This window comes from Meles meles, chromosome 13 (assembly GCF_922984935.1).
Source record: "Meles meles chromosome 13, mMelMel3.1 paternal haplotype, whole genome shotgun sequence".
Classification (NCBI taxonomy): Eukaryota; Metazoa; Chordata; class Mammalia; order Carnivora; family Mustelidae; genus Meles; species Meles meles.
The window spans coordinates 30,457,873-30,470,852 of NC_060078.1; the positions used below are offsets into that span (position 1 = coordinate 30,457,873).

General features: G+C 55.7%; 1 protein-coding gene across 1 annotated transcript in view; it reads left to right on the forward strand.

Moving 5' to 3' along the window:
* Window positions 1-12,852, forward strand: part of HK1 (hexokinase 1) — a 60,777-nt gene extending 47,925 nt beyond the window's left edge. The window contains exons 10-18 of the mRNA XM_046026755.1: window positions 433-737; window positions 2,052-2,200; window positions 2,495-2,614; window positions 3,519-3,614; window positions 5,076-5,175; window positions 6,967-7,150; window positions 8,999-9,154; window positions 9,969-10,202; window positions 11,956-12,852. Of these exons, the coding sequence (XP_045882711.1) occupies window positions 433-737; window positions 2,052-2,200; window positions 2,495-2,614; window positions 3,519-3,614; window positions 5,076-5,175; window positions 6,967-7,150; window positions 8,999-9,154; window positions 9,969-10,202; window positions 11,956-12,100 (1,489 nt within the window). The 3' untranslated portion in view covers window positions 12,101-12,852. The remainder of the gene's footprint in view (window positions 1-432; window positions 738-2,051; window positions 2,201-2,494; window positions 2,615-3,518; window positions 3,615-5,075; window positions 5,176-6,966; window positions 7,151-8,998; window positions 9,155-9,968; window positions 10,203-11,955) is intronic.
* Window positions 12,853-12,980: the final 128 nt, after the last annotated feature.

The window sequence follows — 12,980 nt, forward strand, 5'->3', positions numbered from 1 at the left end:
ATCACCCCACTCTCCGCCAGATCCTGTCAGTCCTCATGGACTCCAAGGTTAAGTCTCAGGCCCAAGGTCACCTAATGCGGGTGCAGAGCTTGTCCTTGTCTTCCATCTGTCTGTCTGACTTCCAAACACCGGGCTCTGGACCTCCGTGCTGTCAGCCCCGTGTCCTGATGGAGGACAGAACCCTTTGTGGACCCTGAGTTTTCTGTATTTGATACTCATGTCTTAATGTGTGTGACTGCGGGCCCTTTCATTTTTCCTTTTTACTTCTCTGCATTTGCCAGCTTTTCTCCAAAGCACATGTATGACTTGGGTGCTGAGAAAATCACGTCTAGAACATGGAATTCAGATGTGGGAGAAGAAAGGGGAACCAGAGCTCCCTGACAGATGGCTCAGTCTAACTGTTGTGACCTGCTCCTTCCCCCCGGCCCCCAGGTATTCCCGGAGGTTCCACAAGACTCTGCGGCGCTTGGTGCCTGACTCTGACGTGCGCTTCCTCCTCTCGGAGAGCGGCAGTGGCAAGGGGGCCGCCATGGTCACCGCGGTGGCCTACCGCCTGGCTGAGCAACACCGGCAGATCGAGGAGACCCTGGCCCACTTCCGCCTCACCAAGGACATGCTGCTGGAGGTGAAGAAGAGAATGCGGACGGAGATGGATATGGGCCTGAGGAAGCAGACGCACGACAAGGCGGTGGTCAAGATGCTGCCCTCCTTTGTCCGAAGCACTCCAGATGGGACCGGTGAGGGCCTCTGCCGCGGCGGACGCACCCCTCCTGCTTCTCCCATCAGGGGCCAAGCAGGGCTGCAGGGAAGTTGCGGATGTGTGTATTTTTGGCAGGAACTAGAAACGCAACCCTCGCTTTCCACTTTTCCCACTGCCTGGCCCCGTGTGTGAGTCAGGGCACTTGACCTGCCCTGGATCCGGCCTCCCAGGCAAGCACCATCTCTCAAACTACAATCCGCTCAGAATCAGAAGGTGTTCTTCCAGCAGTGAGCCTGGGCACGTCCCGCAGCGCTGGGATGGCCGTGGGTCCTCTCCCAAACACATTCACTGGCGGAAGCATAGATGCCCAGTGCGCCCTTCCTAGCTCCTGACACGGTGTGCGGGCGGCAGACGGGGACCCGGGGCTCCAGGCAGGTGGGAGAACAGAATCCAGCCCTTACTGCTGACCTTGCTAAGTGCTCTGGGGATGCTGAGGGGCTTCTCGGGTGGGCCTGGAAATCAGATGTGTGGTGGGCATTAGGTCCCACGAGTAAGTGACGTACGACTGTGTTACACCCTTGCATTCAAGACCACCTCAAGCCTAGTGGCTTCAAACGGCAACCACGTCTTACTGCTCCTCTGGGCCAGGCCCAGAGGGTCTCTGCTGGACGCATTTGTGAGTCTGCAGTCGCTGGGTCAGCCCGGAGGCCTTGCTCACACGCCCAGCTGTCAGCACTCAGTGAGGGTGCAGTCTTGGCCTTGGCTGTGAGTCCCATTCTCCAGGGGCTGCTGGGCTCTTCCACTTGGCAGCATCAGGGCCCATGAAGGAGAGGAAGGACTTCTAAGGCTCTTGGAGGCCTTGGCTGGGACTGGCTCGGCTTTGCCTCTGCCACACTCTGTCGGCCAGAGCGAGTCATAAGGCTGGGCTGGAGCCAAGGGGAGGAGAAACCGACTCCATCTTCCGATGGGAAGAACTGCAGAGTCACTTTGCAGAGGAAAAGTACAGGGAAGAGGATGACTGTGCACATTTTTACAAACACTCTATACATTGATATAAACTGCCAGTTTTTGTGTGAGTTTCCCTAAAATTGGCTCACTGTTGCCATGCTTTTTAGGAACCCCAGAGAAGTTTGTTTATGGGGACTGGTGGTTCATCCGTGGGTCCTCGGATTGGTGGTTCCTGCAGTGGGGCTCGAAGGTCGTGGCGGTCAGAACATTCGTGCCCATCCTCCCTGAGCCCGAGCTGTGTGCTGGAGGGAGCAGAAGCTGAGGGGGCTCGGGTCTTGGGGCTCCTGGCTGCCACAAGGAGCTTAGCTGTTTTTGATGTTCTTTATGTTCTTGACTGTAACAGAGCACGGTGACTTCTTGGCTCTTGATCTTGGAGGAACAAATTTCCGTGTCCTCCTGGTGAAAATCCGCAGTGGGAAGAAGAGAACGGTGGAAATGCACAACAAGATCTATGCCATTCCCATTGAAATCATGCAGGGCACCGGGGAAGAGGTGAGACAGTTTGCCCACGTGTGTTGCACGTCCAGTGTCCTCCGTGGTCCGCCCCCAGTCTGCCGCGGGGTGCATGGGGCTCTGCCGTCGTGTCCTTGGCCTGCAAGCTCTGGGCACCTTCAGCAGCACTGGGCTCCCGACGCTAAGGGGCCTGCGGAGTTCCTGAGGGGGCGCTCACTTTGTGCGTGTTGGGGCGCGTGTGTGTGTGCGTGCAAGCGTGGAAATGTGCCCTCGCGTGCGTGCCCTGAAGCGTGAAGCCGGAGAGCATGGGTTATCCCTTCTTTTCTCCTGCAGCTGTTTGACCACATTGTCTCTTGCATCTCGGACTTCTTGGACTACATGGGGATCAAAGGCCCCAGAATGCCCCTGGGCTTCACCTTCTCGTTCCCCTGCAAGCAGACGAGCCTGGATGCGGTAAGTCTCTTTCTTGCAGGCACCGGGCAGTGCTGGCCTTGAGGCTTCCTCCAGCCTCACTCGTCCCTTTGTCCGGAACGGTTCCCACGTCACAGTGGGTTGATCCAGCTGTATGTCATGGCCTCTGCTTCATTTTAAGACCCTTCTCTGTTGATTTTGTCTCATTTGCCACACCCACCTCTTCCGGGACGCAAGGCGGAGCCTGTCGTGCTGGAGGAGCCACGGGTGCCTCCTTGTGTCACAGGTGGGGGTGTGGCCAGGGAGGGAGCCCCGGAGTGGCATCAGATCACATGGAACCTTAGGATTTAAGGCAAACGGTGGGCAGCGCTAGGGAGGCGAGGTGGGGCCGCTTCTGGAAGCCAGTTAATCCACTCACCGTGCTGACTTGGGGCTTTTTCCTCTGAAGCATTTTTACATCTCAGCAGCTAGGTCCATATAAACTTGTGTTTTGCAGTTTTTAAAGCTCTGCATTGTTTAAGGAGTTCGCCCTCACTGACACCTGTGGTCATTGTAGTCGAGGACACACCCAGCAAATGTAGAACTTTGTTCAAACCGAAGGTTCCTTTAGGCAGTAACAGTGTTCCTAAAAGTTTGCATTTCTCCACTTACGTTGTCGGCAGACTGTTCTTTAGGGGAACTAGTTTGTTATACCAGGGGGTGCACCATTATCCTTCTACGCCTCGGTTTCTCCATCTGTGAAATGGGCATTGTGGACCAGACTGCCATGGGGACCATTAGGAGGGGGCAGGCCCGTGGAGGGCCCCTTCTTTGGGCCTCAGATGCTCTAACCTCATCTCCCTGTAAATTCTCGCAGATGTTTACTCAGGAGGGAGGGAGTGAAATGTTACGTTCTGTCTAGAAGGGCTGATGCCACAGGACTCTCCTGGTGCTTTTCCTCTTTCAGGGAATCTTGATCACCTGGACGAAGGGTTTTAAGGCAACTGACTGTGTGGGGCACGATGTAGCCACGTTACTAAGGGAAGCGATAAAAAGGAGAGAGGTAACTATTGAAAGGATATTTTTAAAAATCTTCACTGTTTGAGGGGGATGTTAAAAAAATTGTCCCTGCTGGGTCGTAAAGAATTCAGACAATACAGAAGCGTGTGTGACCTGGGCAGGGAGATTCCCTAAACTGTCAGCAGGTAAAAAGGAGGTGAACTGTTCTATGTTGTTAAAGGATGGTTTAAGAAAGGTAAAATCATGACTCTCCGACAGCTTGAAGAAGGAAAAAGCAGCCCCTGGTGTCTGGGCACAGTCAGCCTTGGTGACTGGGCTCCTGGTGAACACGGAGTGTGACTCCATAACTGATTGAACTGGACAGGAAGGAGAGGAGTCAGTACTATTGTCCGCACAGAGCATACACTCAGACAGTGGTCCTGCTTCCGGACAGCCTCCAGGCCAGAGCGAGCCCCACTCTGAGCCCTCCCAGAAACCACCAGTCCAGGCTCAAATCCTGGAGCGGGGGCTTTCTAACCCGTTCCGAGATGCCTACAAGCTGTGTCACCCGCGTGGCACCTGGTCCCTGTGCCCGGCTCTGTTTGACTGCAGGTGTGTCTCTGATGGTCTTTGGCTGGAGGACATTGAAAAAATATAAAATGGAAAATTCCAGAAATTTTGTTTGATTTATCAATGAGGGAATTAGTAAAAAAAAAAAAAAAAGTCCGAATACCTGTAGTTCAAAAGAGTAATCAAATGCGCCGGCGGTGGGGAAGGCTGACCTGAATGGGTTTTTGAAAGAGGGATTGGTTGCACCCAGCAGAGTACGTAAGACAGCTTACATCCCACCAGAAAGAAACCTGGTGACCTGCTTTGGCCCACATCACCACTGTCCCCGTTAGCATTCTTCCACCCTACGTTCTGTGCAGAGACCGACCCACGTACGCACATTTCCTAACAGGAACCCTGCCGTACGCACACTATTACACCTTGCTTATTTCCCTTAATGCGAAGAAGGCATCTTGTCCTGTCATCACATAGAGACCAACGTCCTTTCCTGTGGCCACACAGCAGCGCGGTGGTTGCTGGAATCATGTCTTACACAGGTTTGCACATAGCCCCTTTTGATCTAGATTTCTGGTCCGCGCAAGCCATGCAGTCAGTATCTTTGTGTACCTTCATGGCTGTTTCCGAAGGACGGATTCTGAGGAATGGATATTGGTAGTTCGGTTTTGCCTTCTGGAAGGCTCTTACACACTGAACTCTCGAGAGAGAGCTGTTCGGCCATAGTCCCTCTTTTCTGCATTCAGCGATTCCCTCTAGGCTGCCTCTGTCGCACTCGGCAACATCTGTGAAATGGTGGAATGCTTCCTCTCTTTAGCTCTCCGATTCATCATTCATAGCAGGTGCTTAGTTAGTGCAGGAATATTTAGTCACCTCTTAAAGGCTGGTGAGGTAGCTGTTTCAGTTGAGGCACCAGGAAGCACTGTCGCTCCCCTAAAGCTGTGTCCCTTTCTTTCCAAAGGAATTTGACCTGGACGTGGTGGCTGTGGTCAATGACACGGTGGGCACCATGATGACCTGTGCTTATGAGGAGCCTACCTGCGAGGTTGGACTCATCGTAGGTGGGTGTCCTGGAAAGTCTGTCGCTTCAGGGCAGGGAAGGCTGGGTTTTCCTGTTCTGTAGGGCCATAAGCCAGCAGCTCAGTCCTCTGTGGGAGATACTCTATCTGTCCCTTTTGTCCCCTTACTGCCTCCAGAGTTTGGAACAAGGTTGCAGAGCCGTCAGGGGACTTTATCCTCCCAATACTCACCCCAAGGCTTGCGACCAGATGGCCAGAACGGAGCTGTCCCGGAACGAGGCCCCAGATGGCTCACATGGCTTGGGTGGACAGGGTGGGAATACTTGGGGCCGGCCTGGCCACCAGGGCAACCACTGGGCCTATAGGGAAGGCCACCAGGCATGAGTTGAGGGGTGAGAGCCCATGACTGGGAAGGGGACAGAGCCTTCCTTCTCCCCTGACTGTGGGCAAGGGCCAGAGAGTAGTCTCAGGCACCGTTTTGCTTCTAGCAGCCACTGTCCTGTGAGCAATCCCAGCTGCTTGGGTGGGCCACAGAGAGGTTGGCTCTGAGGGTACCCTTGTAGTCCAGACACAGGAGGGTCTGGACTCGAGAGCGCGTCGTATCAGAAGCACATCAGTTCGGGCTGTGAGAAGATCGTTTGTCCCACTGAGTCTGCTCCTGGTGTCCGGATGCTGGGTGAAGGCCCTATTTCTTGGCCAACCTCTGCAGGCCCTACCTGGTCAAGGAGGGCCAGCAGGCCTGCTGGGTAGACCCTTTGCTAAGTGTCTGGGAGATGGGGAGAAGGCCTCTGAAGGCTGCCTTCCCGGTGTTCGGGAGACCTTTTCATTTATAAAACCATTCTGGCTCCCGAGGAAATTCTGAAAACAGGGGAGCAGCTGCAGGTGTAAGGTTTTGGGGGCCTGACTCTGGGGCTGTTTTGTTCCTTCCTTCCTTTTGCAAAGCTTTCTTGGCCCACCCCACCTGGCACCTCAGCTTCTGAATGGGCTTAGGTGTGACACAGCACATTCCCCGCCGCCACCAGGCTGGGCCTGGCCTTCCTGCTCAGTTCCTGGCAGCTGGTGAGAGTGAGCGGGTGGAGTGGAGCTTGTCCCAGCCCCGTCCCCTCCCCTGCTGCATTCACACCCTCTTCCTCCCACGTTCAATCTGTGAGGATGAGCAGACATCCACGGGGTGATGGTAGACAGCCCCAGTGTATTTATTTTTTAGATATGTGTGCATGTATGCAGTTGTGTGTGCGTGTGTGGAGAGAGAGAAATATCCTTCCAATCTGAATACTGCCTAAACTTTTGCCGTTGAAGACCTTGTCCTCTTTTTTTTTTTTTTTAAAGATTTTATTTATTCATTTGACAGAGAAAGAGAGCACAAGTAGGCAGAGCAGCAGGCGGGGTAGGGGTGGGGGAAGCAGGCTCCCTGCTGAGCAGAGAGCCTGGTGCAGGGCTTGATCCCAGGACCCTGAGATCATGACCTGAGCCGAAAGCAGAGGCTTAACCCACTTAACCACTGAGCCACTCAGGCGACCTGAAGACCTTGTTCTTTGTTGTCACACCGTCATCTGTTAAAATAAACAGAGCTCTGCCTGGGCAGGTAAACCCGCGAGGTCCTCGATTCTGACGTCCTGGTTTCAAGTAAGTGAATCAGATGCTCTCTGGGTAGTTTAACTCTGACTCTCCTTCTATTTCGAGCTTTTCCTGGAAAACAGTAGGAAAGCAAAGCTGTTGCTTTATTTGTTGCAAGAATGTACCCCCCTCTCCCTGGAGTCCCAGGCCCCCGGCTCTCCCTGTGACCCCAGGTCCGGGGGCCACGGCCTGTCATTGCCCCCTTGTGTGTTGCAGGGACCGGCAGCAATGCCTGTTACATGGAAGAAATGAAGAACGTCGAGATGCTGGAGGGGAATGAGGGGCACATGTGTATCAACATGGAGTGGGGTGCCTTTGGGGACAACGGGTGTCTGGATGACATCAGAACGGTCTATGACAGGCTGGTGGATGAGTATTCTCTGAACGCTGGGAAGCAAAGGTAACTCTGCTTGGTGGCAGAGGACACATGGGGGGCCAGGACGGTGAGGGTGGAAGGCTGTGGTCTGCCTGTTGAAATAGAGAAGCTTCTAGTAGGAGTGGAGTCTGGACACAGTCCCTCAGATTCCCTCCTGACCTTTGCTCTTGGCTCAAGGAGAGCAGAGAACCAGGAGAATGCCCCCCCCCACCGACCCCCACCGTGGTACACGTGGGCCCAGGTGGGTGTCCTGACCAGGTGCTGCCTCTGCCCAGGAGTCTGCCCAGAGGACAGGGTGGCAGCGGCCACACCACTTCCCTCAGTGACCGTGTTCATTCTGGAACATTCTGGTCTTTCCACTGCTCTGTGTTTCTTCCCCATCAGATTAATAGAAGCCTCTTGGTCAGCAGGTTTTTGTTTTGTTTGGCGGAAGTAAAACGCACTTGACCTGTAGTTGTCAGAGGGCACAGTGAGTTAGGATGTGGCCAGTGGGGGCTTCTGTTCATTGTCCCCCAGCCTCCTGCATTGCCTGGGTCCAAGGCAGTTTGGAACCTGAGTCCCAGATGCCCTGCCTGAGATGTCAGTGTCTGTCCTCCCTACAGACAGACCAAGGACTCCTTATCTGGGGCTCTCAGGACTCAGGCCATCCTCGGCCGTCGCCAGGATGGGTTGGTCCGAGCTGTGTCCCCAGGAACAGGAAGAAGCACTGGGGCGGGGGGGGGGGGCGCAGCACCTCCCAAACGAGACTTGTCCCCCAACCACTCTCAGGATCTTCGCCTTTTCCAGATACACCCACGCTGTTATTTACTCAATGGTTTTCTTTAAGTCAGCTTCTATTTTTTACTTAAATTTAAGGAAGGAGAAAGAGGGGGAAACCAGGATTATTGTAAACAGATGATAATCGTAAAATGAATATAGCAAAGACGAGCGTCACTCGATTCTAGCTCCTGTTCCCCACCATAGGTTCTAAACGAGGACCCCCTGGGTCGGCAGGGCAGTGGCAGGCGGTGGAGGGGTCAGAGCCCCGGTGGCACCGCACTGAGCTGGTGTCCTTGATGGTGTGGGAAGGACGGGAGGGGAACCGATGACGGTAGCGCCGTTTCATGGTTTGTTTTCCTTTGGAGCCCCTGAAATCCTCTGGAGGGCCCAGTGGACTCTTCCCAGCTTGGGGACACTGGGACTTGAGCACACGAGGGCAGGAGACAGAAGCCCCAGGAACAGGTTGCCCTCAAGAGCATGGCAGCCGCCTCGACCCTCCAGCCTGGGTGGCTTCCTCCCTGTGTTGAGGGCTTGACCAGCACTCTGGGCTTTTTCAAAACCTTTCAGAAATTTAGTGGGAACGTTCCCCTCATTGTCTTCTTGTCCCTTTAAGACTCAGACTGGTTGTTTGCTTATTCTGCAGATAATTTATTGAGCACTTGACTGAGAGCCTAGGGTCTGTGCTAGACCCTCGGCCCCAAAGCTGAGCGGGACACGGGTCCTGGCCTCCTGGGGCTTCTGCAGCAGGGCCAAGAGAGGCAGTGTCCCTGTGTGCCTTGTGACGGGAAGGGAGGATGTGTGGGAGCCTGAGAGGGGCAGATAGAACCTGGTTGGGGGGCGGGGGAGGACAGGCCTCTTGGAGGAGAGTTTGGAGCTGAGAGCGGAGTGGGGTTCTGCCAGACAGAGGCAGGAGGAGATGGTTCAGCTCTTAGACAGGAGCCCTGGTGATTTCGGTTCCGAGCCCCCTCAGCCCTTCCTGGCGTCCCTCTGCCTCCGCTGAGCACAGGGCTGGGTGTGTGGGCTGGTGATGCTCCCGGAGGGGCAAGAAAGCGCCCGGGGCTGCTGGGAGACCAGAGGCGGCCCCTAGACAGCAGCCCCTGCTCGTGTTTTCAGGTACGAGAAGATGATTAGTGGTATGTACCTGGGGGAAATTGTCCGCAACATCCTGATCGACTTCACCAAGAAGGGCTTCCTCTTCCGAGGGCAGATCTCTGAGACACTCAAGACCCGGGGCATCTTTCAGACCAAATATCTCTCCCAGATTGAGAGGTGAGCGATGGGGGGCATCCCCGCTGTTAGAGGTCCACATGGCTGGACCCAGGGTGGACGGGGTCGGGGGGGTTGTGATGAGCGTGGAGGCCCCTCACGGGATGTTTTGTCATGTGTGAGGACTTCCTCCTCCCTCTGGAGTAGTAGACCCTGAGCAGCTACATACTGAAACCCTATAATTTTATTATTAACCATTTTCCTTTTCTTCACTCGGAGCATTATGTATGTTTGTTGGAAGTCAGGCGAGTAAGCTGTAGGACTCCGTGTCAGGGTGAAGCTCCTCACAGATACTTGGTCGAGGGCGCGGAGCCCAGTAGAGCCTAGAGTCACAGGTCTGGTCCCGCCTGCGTTCATCTGAAAGGCAGCCTGGGATCGGGCCGCGTGCTTACACAGGAAGTGTGCCCCATGGAGGGTCGCTTCCTCCTGTGTTCTTGTGCACGTGGACCGCCCCCTCCCTGCCTCTGCCCTCGTTCCTGGTGGCCCATGAGAGCAGGTACAGGGCGCTCTGCATAAGCAAAAGCCACCTTGTTCTTAGAATGGTCGCAGAAGCTGGGGCACCTGGCCGGCTCAGCACGCAACTCTTGATCTCAGGGTTGTGAGTTTGAGCCCCGTGCTGGGTATAGACGTCACTTTAAAAAATTAACTTAAAAAATAAATAATAAAACTAAACAAGTAAATATTTTGGAGAAAGGAAGCCCCCACAAACCCTCCTCATGCTAAGTACAGTGGTTTGGGGCTGGTCCCCTAGTGCAGGCTCCCAGGCTGCTCTGCAGGGCCCTGCATCATCCAGCCTTCTGGCTTTTGTCCACCGCAGTGACCGATTAGCGCTGCTCCAGGTCCGGGCCATTCTCCAGCAGCTGGGCCTGAACAGCACCTGCGACGACAGTATCCTGGTCAAGACCGTGTGCGGGGTGGTGTCCAAGAGGGCCGCGCAGCTGTGTGGGGCGGGCATGGCTGCTGTGGTGGATAAGATCCGGGAGAACAGAGGGCTGGACCACCTCAACGTGACTGTGGGCGTGGACGGAACGCTCTACAAGCTTCACCCTCAGTGAGTGGGGCCTCTGCTTGGGTGGTCGGGGTGTCCTGCGCTGCTGGGGTCCCTTGATGGGTTATGGGCCCCCAGGATGTGAGTCCCCTGCTCCCCCTGGGATAATTCCTTACCAGGACACAGCCAACCCGAGGCTGTGCATTCAGGGACTGGGTCTTGTCTGGTAGCAGCTGACGAGCGGCTCCGAAGCTTGTTTTTTTGTTTTTTGTTTTTAAAGATTTTATTTATCTCTTTGACAGAGATCACAAGCAGGCAGAGAGGCAGGCAGAGGGGGAAGGGGAAGCAGGCTCCCAGCTGAGCAGAGAGCCTGATGCGGGGCTTGATCCCAGGACCCCGGGATCATGACCTGAGCCGAAGGCAGAGGCTTAACCCACTGAGCCACCCAGGAACCCTGAGTGGCTCCGAAGTTTAACTGAGATCCTTGGAGAGGAGTGGCTTTGCTTGGCTCAGCTCACACTGGTGGCATAGATGTCCCTCTCCCCACTCCTCCTGTGCCCCCTCAGGTCAGGCAGCGTCCGAGGGGAGGGTGGGTGTGGCCTTACCCATCAGCCTGGGTAGCTGCAGCCCGGCCAGGAGGCTGAGCGGGGAGAGGCAGTGGGGATGGAGGGAGGAAGACGCCTTGTCTTGTTCACCTGCTAGAGCAGTTTCTCAAGAGGCTTGCAAAGCAGGAAGAGGGGTGGACGGGGAGATGCCTCTTTCTGGTCAAGGGTCTGACACTCTGTGCTTAGCCCCGCCTGCTCTTTGATCGACCACATATCCCAAAGCTTGGCTTTTCTGAATGCAGTGACTCTACTATTGTCTAAACTGCGGTGCTTTTGCCAGTGAAGAGACTGCCGCTACTAATTACACTAGGACCGTCCCTGGTAATCAGGGCCATGATGTCACTTCCTTAAAAGCAGCCTCACCCAAACCAGTGTGGGCATACGCTGCTTAGCTCATGGCCATGGCTGGGGAGGGAGCCAACTGCTCTGTCTGCCCCTGTCTCTCCACCTTCACAGCTGTCCTCTGTGTCCCCTGGGGCAGCACACCGGTGGGGTTTAGAGCTAGGTTTTGGAGCCATACGCTCTTGGCTGTGATCCCCGCACCATCATTTGGAATCCATGCTCAAGTGCCCCACAGCCAAGTGTCCTTGTCCTCATGGCTGACGGCCACGGGCAGGGCTGGAAGGTAGTATTGTGTTGCGGGGAGGCCCTCGCAGGGCTCCGACAGCGGGCAGGCGGGCTCACCCCTGAGAGCTCCATTGGTCTGAGTTGCTTCAGCCTGGCCATGTCTTACTGCCCAAACACAGTGTGGGAACCCAGAGTCACCCGTCATTGAGGGTCTCCGTCACCGGAGGCCTGCCGCTCTTGGCCTTGGAGGCCAGGTGTTGGGCCATGGACAGTGACGGGCTGGGGACCTCGAGGGGCCGCAGCTGAACTGACCTGGCGCTGGGCCACACCAGGTGCTGCACCCTTCTCCGTATTCTGTTCCCCAGATGCCTTGGGCTTGGGGGATGGCTGTGTCTGAGCACGGTATTCCTGGCCTGGCCCTAATGAGCCTTCTGGTCACTTCTGTTTGGATTCTCAGCTGTTCCTCCCTGCCGGAAACTGAGGTGGTAGGATCAGGACCAATTCAGTGTCCCCCAAACCCCTCTCAGGAAGCCCCTCCCATCTCGGTTGTCCCCTGTCATTAGGGTCCTGAGGCATCCTCTCGTGGGCCTGGCGTCTCTTTGCATCTTCTCCACTTACCCTCCTCTGTGTGTTTTCTCTCTCAGCTTCTCCAGAATCATGTACCAAACCGTGAAGGAACTGTCACCAAAATGTAACGTGTCCTTCCTCCTGTCCGAAGACGGGAGCGGCAAGGGGGCTGCCCTCATCACGGCAGTGGGCGTCCGGCTCCGGGAAGAAACGAGCAGCTAAGGGTCCCGGTCCCCCGGCCTGCTGCCCCTCCGGCACGTCTCTCTTCGGGCGGCCACCCCTGTCCCTCCCAGCGAGCTGGGCCGGGAGCCACCGGCGCCAGAGCCCGCCATCGCCGCAGCGGGGAGGGGACGCAAGCCAACTAAGGCGCATAATGTAGGGTACAAAATAGAGCGTGTGCTATTGATAATCTCTCCCCACTCCGGCCCCTCCTCACCTGCCCTGCCACTCTGCATGATCCGATTTCAGCCCGGTCGTCCGCTCCCCACGTGTGAAGTTTAGTGGCGCCCATTTCCGGTTTCTGCATTCGTCTGACAGAGTTATTTATTGGCCCAAGATGAAAAGTCACTCCATCTGACAGGCCTTCTGGGCCTCTGCAGCCCGTCCTTGGGGACTCATCCCCCGTGTGAAATGTATTCTCACCAGCAGACACTGCCGGGACTCCCCCTCCCAGGGCCATCTGAGCGGCTTCCTCCCGTCCCAGCCCCCACTGCTGTCTGGCGTCCCGAGGTTCCCATCGAGACGTGTCCATGCCACTGAATCGTATGTCCGTGGAACTGGTCAGAGCCACGTTGTGACAGTCTTGCCTTCTGTCTGTCTTGGGGGTGGGAGGGGAGGTGGGCAGTTCTGCGGGAAAGTGTCTTGTCTCCATTTGGGTAAAAGGAACGAAACCAACAAACAGTGCCCTCATTGGAATTCCCCATTGCTTTTGTGAGCCATGTTGTATGACCTAGTAAACTTTGTACCAATTCAAAGACCCTGAGTGATGCTTGCTGGCTGGAGGGGGGGAGGCCATGCAGGGACGTAGAGAAAACTGAGCCCTGGGGATCCTGGGTTGGGGGTGGGGGAAGGGGAGGGTGCTTCAGCCCCCAGCCTTCGTTGA